A 10,000-nucleotide genomic window follows, 5' to 3' on the forward strand; every position below is an offset into this window, starting at 1 on the left:
CCGACGTCACTTCATGTGCATATGTTTCGTAGAAGAAATAAATGTAGTGGAAGTAAGTGGAGTATAATTAAAAACGAATCAATCGTCTCGTTCTGTCTGATTTCAGGTTCAGAAGATTCTTTCCATGTACACACCAGCCAATGAATACGAGGCTCGTGTGCCGTCGTCAGTGATTCGTGCAGTGGTGGAGCGCGGGCATAATAAGACGGAGCCAATGTTCCTTATGAATGATACAGCTTACATGTATCCCTTTACACTGCCTTTCACGCCTTCTGCTGTGTCCTTGGAATCAATCAACATCCCTGAAAGTCTCAACCTTGAGTTTCTGAAGGTGGTGTAAAGTACGCTGTAAAGTGGCGTCTCGGGTGCTTTCTGTTAGTCAGCGGGGACCGAAGAAAGTTATGACTCTGAGGAACTTTGTAGTTTGTGAATGAAATCTGCAACTTCCTTGGTGGTGTGTTTTGCCGGTTCGCAAAAATTGTTAAGTTGGTCAAAGTTGCGACTCTGGGGACCTCTTAAGTTTGCGAATGAAATGTGCATGTTCCTTGCGGTTGAGAAAAATTAATAAGCTACCACTTCTGCAGAAAAAAATGTTGTACAGTAGCTTTCAGTTTAATTTATACACTTTCATATTCTATTTGCATTGAAAAAGATTATTCTGGAAGATGAAAATTTATTTGGGAATGTCTACTGTGATTACCTTGTGCCGCGGAGGTTATTAATAATTGAGAACTATTAAAGACAAATAAGATGAAAATATCGCCCGCCGGAGTTAATTAAGGTCGCTTTACTCTAAGTATGCGTTTTTGATAAATTCCTTTTCTGTTCCTTGAAAAGGCAGAAAAAGTTTTACGTCCATGCTGGCGTTTTCATAACGTTTTCAACCGTACACACCAAACCAACGAAAACGTACAAGGAAACATCCGTTTTCGTCACCAGGCTTTGCTCAATCTTATTTTCTTCATACTGCTCTTGGTTGAACTGAGTCGGCGATACGATGAAAAAAGAAAAGAGCAGCATTTAGCTGAAAGCTGGAAATTAAGGTTTAAATCCAAATCAGGCCAAACAACTTAAAATCAGTGCAAAATCTCCCGCCATGTTGGGTCGATTGTTTGTGTTAAAACTGGAACATACAAACGCCAGTGACGTGGCGTTCTGGAAAATATCCTTTCTCGTCCGTCCACATTAAGACCTTGAATCGTCGTTTTCGAAAATCTTCATTCCAGAGAACGTCGAAAACCTCTGTTTTCTATCGTATTAGTGTTGGCGGATCTTAAGAGTTGCATTATGCGTTATTGCATTTAAATAAGGTAGGAAGTCTTTTGATCGATCGCGATGGAATCTAAACCAAAGTAATTACTATGACTCAATGACTTGTCACTGTGGGCAGAAAAAATCAAAACGGCCTACGTGAGCTTAAAATAAGTAGTCTGTGATAAGGTCGAAAAAATGCGTCCGCAAGACAATTGCCTTCGCTTCTGATTAGTTGAGAATACAACATTATTTCCGTTCTTCCAAAAAATCAGAAATTGCTAGGTATGATTTTTTTCTTTGTATCATTTTTCCTTTGTTTTTGCACTGACTTATATATTTGCTTTATAAACTTTTGTATTTTTGTAATATACTTGAATCCGATGGTAAGATGTGATGGTAAAATTTGGGGTGATGTAGCAGCTCTCGTAACGTTTAATGTGATTGGTTCGCTACCCTAGCCAAAAACAAAACACGAAGCAATTGAAACAATGACTTAAACTTAAAAAGAATAGAAGCTGCTTACAATACCAAACAATAGCAGGTTATAAGAGCTGCTACGCTACTAAAATTTTGTGTCTATTTATTTTTTCGTTGTTTTATTTTCTGCTTTTTTTAATTGTATCGCATATCTGGTTGGTTGACCTGTAAAGATTACTTTGAGTTTCTGCATAAGTGACATAAGCATAGCTTTACAAGTGAACAGAGTAACGTACGATTAGTACCTGTTTACCGGATTTATGGAAAACTGTCCTAAGTACGGTGCATACCACAGGTACAGGTTTTTTTTTTCGTTCTGAGCATGCGAACTTGAAAAAAACCTCACCTTCAAACGTAGTGCGCATGTTCAGAACAGAAAACTTGCACTTACACCTCAGTTTACTGGACGTTTTAAGGGAAGGACGAAAGCGCGGTTCATTGGCTACTGATCTCACAAGAACTCACTGATCAGTTTTCATGCATTATTGCAACCAAAAAGGCTTGACTCTAATTTTTTTAAAAAAACCACCTTGCTCACCTCGATTTCTCGGGCCTTAATGCAGGTCAAGGTCCTGTTTAATCAGGAGCCCATAGGTTAATCTATATCTGAGGGCCATAAATTGAAGTGTAAGTTAAGTAAGGCCCAAGATATTTGTTGTATTTATAAGATATATATATATACGTGTTATATGTATAACGATAGACCTTTAAATTAAACAACCAAAGCAAACTTCTAAATTAAGAGGACCAGCATTTTTTATCGGTTCTCTTATCGGCATCGAGTGGAAAATCACTCTCCGTGTTTCAAAAGCGTCAAGTTGATATTCGAATCAACCAGAAAGACCACTATTTGATTTCTTATTATTATGAAAACTATTTCCAGGTCTACAGCGCAAGATTCTTTAAAACAGTAACGAAATAAAGTCAAAAGGAAAACAGTGTGTAGATTTATGTCCTGAAAGATATCGATTGCGTACGTTGTAAGTACTGGTAAAATGGGTTATTTAATAATCGTAAATCAGCAATAAAAATAACTGTATTTTCATACAAAAGACTTGTCTTTCGTAATCTGGTCTTGGACAGTCGCGATATTCCCTGAACAACTGCTTACGGTTTGGTTGTCTTTTGCAAACTTTAAAAAGAAAGGCACGTAATGTGTGCGTGTGTTATCGTTGACATTGAGTGGCGGCTTGAAAGAAAATAGGAAATGGCAGCCAGTGTCGTGGCCCCGTCCGAGTTGCATACTGGACAGCATTCTGGGTAATAAAATGATTCCAATTACCAAATTCTGTAAAAGTCTACCAATACCTCAGTTTTTTTTACATAGAAAACGAATGCCCAACATTGTAAATTCCGCTTTCTTTGTGTTGCCTCTTTTCCGTCCTAATTACTTGGATTACGATGATTGGTTCTATGGTTTTATCATAGTTCATATAGATGGACCCGTTATCAAGCCCCCGGAAACCTTCAAAAAGCGAAATCAGTACTGTCGCACCTCATGTTGACTTGACCGAAACCATGCACGGTCTTTTCTCCTCGGTCCACAATTGAGTTTTGAATAAATTAATCGCAACTTTTGATTGGCTGTCTTTTAGAAAAAGGGTGTGGTCTGTGCATGGTCAGGGCCAAAACAGCGTACGAAAACATAAAGCAAAGAAACTTGTCGAGTTTCATAACCATTTCAATATATATATACTTAGCCTAGGGTTTCAAAGAATTACCCAATAACTCAATCTGTTAGTTCACTAACAACATCCACTTTGATTGACGATTTACGTCAGTCTAATTCAATAGTTCAGGATTTGTCAAATTAGATTCGTTTCGTGTCTGAGGAAACAAATAAAAAACAAAGCGTACACTCTTACGATTTCGACAAGCCGACGAAGTCATCGCGTCAATACGAAAGTTTGATCTCTACTCGGTTTTCCCAATTGCTTATCGGTGTCCCGACTAATCGATGTCTAGCTACGGAAATTGACGTCCCGATGGGCCATTTCTGAGTTCATGTCTGCCTCATCTTCAAATCGAGTCTGAATGCGAAGTTTTTCTTATATAAATTAGTTTTCATATCTAAAGTACAACTAATTATCACCATAAAAAATTCGCACTTAGACTCGCTTTGAAGAGGAGGCAAACATGACCTAACAAGACCAATCAGGATGGTCTCATGCTTTTAGTGACAATAGTGCCACGGCTCACCATGACACAGAAACTCAATTGTCCCCCTGATCTAATGCGCGTGATCAGAACCTGAAAGTCGAACTCAGTCTTACCCCAGTTTACGTAACGGTGAGACTACTGTTCGCCATGAGTTTCAAGGAAAGTGGAGGCTAACAGTTGCATACAGTTCGATCACCTCGCACGCTGGTAACGCCTGTTATGAAGAACATAGTAACACATGCCACAGCGTCATAGTCGTGTACGTTCATTTATGTTGAATTTTAATATATTAAATTCAAAAAGTTAATGATACATTCTGATTATCTTTGAGAGTTTGAATGATTCGTTTGCCTTTCTTTTATCGATTTGAAAACCGTCGCTGGCCATTTTTTTTTTTTCAATCAAGTTGGTTGGTAAATAATATGCCCCCTTGGTTGGTCGCGGACTTTCAATATAATCCCGAATATCGCAACAAATTTCAATTCCATCGAAACGCACTGCAAGTTAATGAAAATTCACGAGTATTTCTTCTCGTACCATTCTTAAATAACACGCTTTGTTTTCTTGGGGGGAGGGGGTGTCCAGTATCCAAGAACTAACACCTTTACAGTGTTAAACCACTAGAAAAAAGGACGAATAACGTAGGGAATACAAAATAACTGTCTGGTGTGATGTAACTGGATTTTGAAGTACTGAAGGGAATTCTTGTATTGTCTGGTGTGATGTAACTGGATTTTGAAGTACTGAAGGGAATTCTTGTATTGTCTGGTGTGATGTAACTGGATTTTGAAGTAGTGAAGGGATTTTCTCTATTGCAGAAGTCTTGCCTGCAACACTTTATTTCACAAGATTGGTTTTGTTTAGTGCACTTCTTCGGGTTGCATTTTTGTGGATCCTCGCAGAGCTTGAAGTGGTAGGTGATAGTTTTCCCGTCTTCAAATTTTTTCAGCATTTGCGTCCCACAAATCAAGTTCGGGTGGAGACTACTACAATTCACGACTCCAAGGTCATCTTCACAATCTTCCCAAGAAATATCTGACATGCAATGGTAGCAGCTGATGCAAAGGGCTGTGAACAAAACAAGAAAATTACATTGTATCACCCCTGATTATTAAGACATTAGACATTAGTTTCGAAACATTAGGTCTTTGAATGTTAACTTTCGAAGCAAAATTCAAATTTCCGTTTTCTTATCGTCAATTTTCGAAACTTGTTTGCTCAAAACCTAACTGGCATACTTATGAGCCTTAGTTTCGATCTGAGGGCTGTTTACTTACGGTGGGTAAAACCACTATCAACGATTTCCAGTGAATTAAAATGTCTTATTAGAACGATTAAATCTACAACACTTTTTCACGTAATGCCTATGAATGCGCTCCATAGATTTTCGTAACTTTGCAGAGTTTTATCTAAGGCTGCTTATCACTTTCGAGAAGAAAAAAATTTGTGGGTTTCCTACGTAGCTAGAATTTTAGGTACCTTTTGTTGCCTTGTAACCTATTACAACACAGCTGTGGGTGCATCATGTTTAAGCAATTATTACGTGGAATGCCGAAGGCATACCACGTCTTAAAACCGGTCTTGTGTCTTTTTTTTGTTGGTAGTCGCAAATGTGCATACCCCACGGATATCGAAGTAATCTCCGATCAGATGAAATCACTAATATACCCTCCAGTACTTCCGGACTTCCCTGCCCTGAGGGGAACATATTTCCCAAGCTTCACCATTACCTTGCGAGCGCGTTAGACCACTCGGCCATCGTGACACACTTTGGGTATGTAGATGAAAGCAAACATTTATTGTGGGATCTTTCCTCCCGCCATGATTGATTCAGTATTAAACTATTCGATAAAGTGGACAGATGCTTTTTCTTTGAGAAAGGCAAGCTTTAAAGGTAAGGATAATTTTCTACGTTATTTTTAGATCTTGCTTCGTACTTGTGTGTTCCACTGTGAACATTATTTTGCATAGAACGAATACTCCAATATTTCTTGGGAACCAGCTTGTTCGCCGTTTTGACGTAGAAAGAAAATAAGAAAATAGCTTTCAACGGCCAAACAAGATAAAAAATGAAGTCAAGTTTAAAAAAAAAACGAATTAGCTATCGCCCTCACGAGGACTTCGCTGCGGTCCCACATCCAAGTACTAACCTTATTCGGGGGAACTTAACTTCAGCTGACACTTGGGGTAGCATCAACGATTGCGGATCTTTCTGTTAAATTCGCAGATATATCTTGTCGAACTTTATAACACTTGAAAGAAAAAAAAAAACAAACTAACGAAAACCCGGTATATTGCCGACATTCTGTCACAGACGCATCCTTTGTTTTGTGAGTTGTCAGTATTAAACACGCAAGGTAACTTGATCACAGGCGGCCGCTAAAATCGATGTCACTTTCGTTTTTGCGATTTTACTTGTACGACCAAAAGTACGATAGAAAAACTAAACTCTGATTGAACGTAAAAAAATCACCCGAAATGTTTTTCGCTGATGGCAAATTGTTTTATTCTCGATCGACACTTCCAAAAAGTTCCTTCTGCTCTTCTTAAAAACTACATATTCATATTTATTTACTTTTGCGTCAATATTTGTTACTGGGTTGCCAAATCGGGAAAAGCCTTGCCTGTCACTCCCCTGCTAAGTGGTGTCTTTATGCATAGAGCCTTCTGAGCGTATTGTCTTAGGATCGAGAGGGTCGTGGGAAATGCGTAGATTTCTCTGGTGGACACAGTAGAATGATTAACGTAACCGGCAATGGCGTCGAAAGTCATGTAAGGCGAATGGCGTTTTAGTGGATTTTTAAGCAAAATATACCCTTATGGAGCTTAATAATGGAAAGTCAATTGGATACTGAACAAGGAAGGCGCTGAAAAAAAATCTGGAATCTTAAAAACGACGAGTAATGGACTTCGACAACAATCTGTCGCCCGTCGAGCCGTAATCAAAGTGAGATGTAGTTCTAATATTGTACGAGTGTGGTATTTTGTACAACGCTGAAATCAAATGGAAAATTCTCTAGTAACTTATGGGTTTAACAAAAGAGAGACTTGGATCTGTACTCAATTCTGCACAGTCTTCTGCTAACAATTAGAAATTTCACAAATTCCTGTTAGTCAAAAATTTTTTGAAAGAAAGCTTGTTGCCCACTTTTTGCTTGATAATTCAAGTAAAGGTTTTTTCAGTGAAGGGTTTGATGCTAAACACTCGAAGGAAATTTATTTACCGTGTTGCGTTTTTGACACGGAGTGTAATTTGACACGATTGAGTCTCTTGTCTTCACGCACGTATTAAATGACATAGGAAGGGGTTTTTGCCTCTTATAGCACATATGTTGTTTGTTTCAAAAAGCATTTCGCTGGAAAATGGTGGCTTTTATGAACTCATCATGTGTAATATGCGAGCTTAACTGGATAGTTTTTATGGCAATAGTAAAGTATTTTCGTGTCAAAATACAAGGTAAGCGACTCTTCAGTCTCTTTCTGTTGTGTTAACTTAATTAAATATACCATGGCTCGTAAGTTTGCATTTGTCGTCTGCTGTAAACTTGATTTCCACACTCAAAATTACCTCCAGAACCTACTTTTTGCGTAAAATAAGCTTTTTGAATGATTTTCGTTTCTTCTGTGGTGATACTTGACGATTCGGGAACATTTTGTGAAAAAATATTTATAACGGGTCACACGTGCAACTTGCCCGATTATGCATATAACATCCACTTGGCATTTTGACATCCCATTGAAGAAAACTCGTAAAATATTCGCAGACCGGTCGCTTTCTCTGAAATTTGAAAGGATGATTGCTAACAAATATAGAAAGATTTTCACAATAACTAAAAATTCCTGTGTTAAGCATTAGAATTCGACGAAGAGGTAATGCGACTAAATTTGTCGCGTGCGTTGCTATTTTTATGATTTGACTGTTGTGCAAATTTTGACAGATAATATTAAATTATGAAAAAAATATCTAGGTAAAGGTAAAGTACACCTTTTTTAACGTCGGAAGTTCCTTTACTCTCTAGAGAGTATTCTCCCAGGAAGCCGACGGATAGATCGTTAAAAAATCTTTATTTTTAGCTGTTATTTGAACATAAAAGATGCAACACTTGACGAGAAATAATATTTTTGCTAATACTATGTATTTTTCCCGGGAATCGGGTTGAAAATGAGTTAACAAATTTTCATACGTGCGTTGAAATGTGATACACTAGGAGAAAGGAATTTTATTTCTCTGACAAATGATTTTGTCATTGTAGTGCAAGATGAAATTTACTTGGGAAGCCAACAATATTCTTCTAACTTCCTGGTTAATCCAATTTTATTGCTGCGACTTGCTAGTGCGAAGATTGTGTACATGAAACTCGCGCTTCTTGCGAATTTTGAGTGTCATGAAATTACATAATTTGCGTGACAATATATCCCCTTTTTAACTGACTCTGACCCAACATTCAGATAGTAACAAACTTCATATTTATTTAACCATTTCTTCTACTTTTGTGCCTGTCAGCATTGTGATTGGCGGTAATTCGCAAGTCTGTTTTTGTATCTCATAGATGTTTAGATTTTCAATTACACGGCCACTCAACCTCTCGATTGTGTAAATAGTTCACCCTGAAGTCAAAATAGATACGTTTCTCAGGAACCCGACAATACTGAACCACATGTCTTCTCAGGGGGTATCTAGCAAAGATGTCTACCATGGCACCGTAATGATTTACGATACCAAACAATATCGTGTACTATTAGAGCTACATATTACGCAAGGACAACTTGAATCTCCTGGAAAAACAAAACACATCTCAGTTGACAGTTATGGAAAAAACACCGTCAAGTTACTGCACTACCACACGTAGGCAATGCGTTCCTACTTTAAAAAATATCCCGTATCTCCTTAATTCCACCTCCCCTCCCCCCAGCCAAAAATCCCATATACCCACAATTTTTTGTATCTAAATATCCCGTATCCTGATCGCTTCTCGGCCTTTTGGCTAAGATTAGTTTCTCGGCGAAGGGCTACGGTCAAGTACTATTGTACTACGTACGGTACTTTTTTCAGTGCCGTAAGGGGCAGGCACGGAACAGAAGCAGAAGCGAGATAGTTTTTTGTTCAGCTCGAGTGTAGAATCATGACGAACTTTTGTAGTTTCTGAGAACTATTTACTACTTGTAGCTTTTGTTGACTTTTGAATCGATGATAGAGAGAGTTTTGGCGATCTTAACCCGGACTGGACTACTGGATTTATGCTTTTTTTTCTTAACGAGATTTCAAGTTATTGTGGAACTTTTGGTACCAAGTTACTCTAATACTGAAATCAAGATTATGGAATTGTAAAATTAACACCTTGGACTGGACTACAGAACACGCAATTACGGAATTTTAGATGTTTGAGCATTGAAAGAAATAGAGTACAGATGTTGTCTTCTTGTCTTCGCCACGCCAGATTTAAAACAGGATTATGGAACCAGACTTCGAATACAGGGCCCGGTTGTTCGAAAGCCGATTACCTTAATCCAGGATTAGCGTAAACTTTTGTTTCATGTTTTCAACTTTTGGGCGACAGTTTCCTTTGCTTGTTTTTGTTTTTCAAGATTGACTTCTTCTAATGTAAAGTTTTACCGAATATCAGCCTTGAACAGCATTTGGGAGTAGAGAATAAAACTCGTTTTAAAACTCGGTCTTTGAACAACTGGCCCAGGATGATAAGTTATTGAACTGTGATTTGAAATAAACTTTCGGGTGATTTAAGGTTGATCTTGTAATTTTTGGATAAATGGAGTTAAGGAAGCAAGTAAAACTATAGGATTTGAATAAAGTCTCCTTCCAAAAAATAAATAAATAAAAAATCCCGTATCCTGATAACCTGCTAATAGGAATTCGTTGTTTGCATTTGCAAATTTAGTAACATTAATGATGAGTTTTTACAACAAACAACTTCAAGTTGTATTACAGATTTATCTTTCTGGTAATCTCTCGCCTTTTTCCGAAGTTTACCTGTACTTGACGTTGACTGTCACTGGACAATTTGTGTTAACTGTTTGCGCATTCCACGGATACGCCCTTGTAGGCGTCTTGTTAGTTTTTAATATGGTACCATAAAATTGCCGTTTCTTG

At 37.9% G+C, this 10,000-nt stretch overlaps 1 protein-coding gene and 1 long non-coding RNA gene across 3 annotated transcripts in view; both read left to right on the top strand.

Moving 5' to 3' along the window:
- LOC138041889 (unconventional myosin-Va-like) overlaps positions 1–2,783 on the top strand; it is a 43,688-nt gene extending 40,905 nt beyond the window's left edge. For both annotated transcript variants that reach the window (XM_068887571.1, XM_068887570.1), the window contains one exon: positions 107–2,783. In XM_068887571.1, the coding sequence (XP_068743672.1) occupies positions 107–340 (234 nt within the window). In that variant the 3' untranslated portion in view covers positions 341–2,783. The remainder of the gene's footprint in view (positions 1–106) is intronic.
- Positions 2,784–4,970: 2,187 nt separating this feature from the next.
- The window catches only part of LOC138041894 (uncharacterized), an 8,117-nt gene continuing 3,087 nt past the window's right edge, over positions 4,971–10,000 (top strand). Inside the window, exon 1 of the long non-coding RNA XR_011130890.1 lies at positions 4,971–7,348. This is a non-coding gene — a long non-coding RNA (uncharacterized lncRNA). The remainder of the gene's footprint in view (positions 7,349–10,000) is intronic.

Source organism: Montipora capricornis, chromosome 3 (genome assembly GCF_036669925.1).
Source record: "Montipora capricornis isolate CH-2021 chromosome 3, ASM3666992v2, whole genome shotgun sequence".
Lineage (NCBI taxonomy): Eukaryota > Metazoa > Cnidaria > Anthozoa > Scleractinia > Acroporidae > Montipora > Montipora capricornis.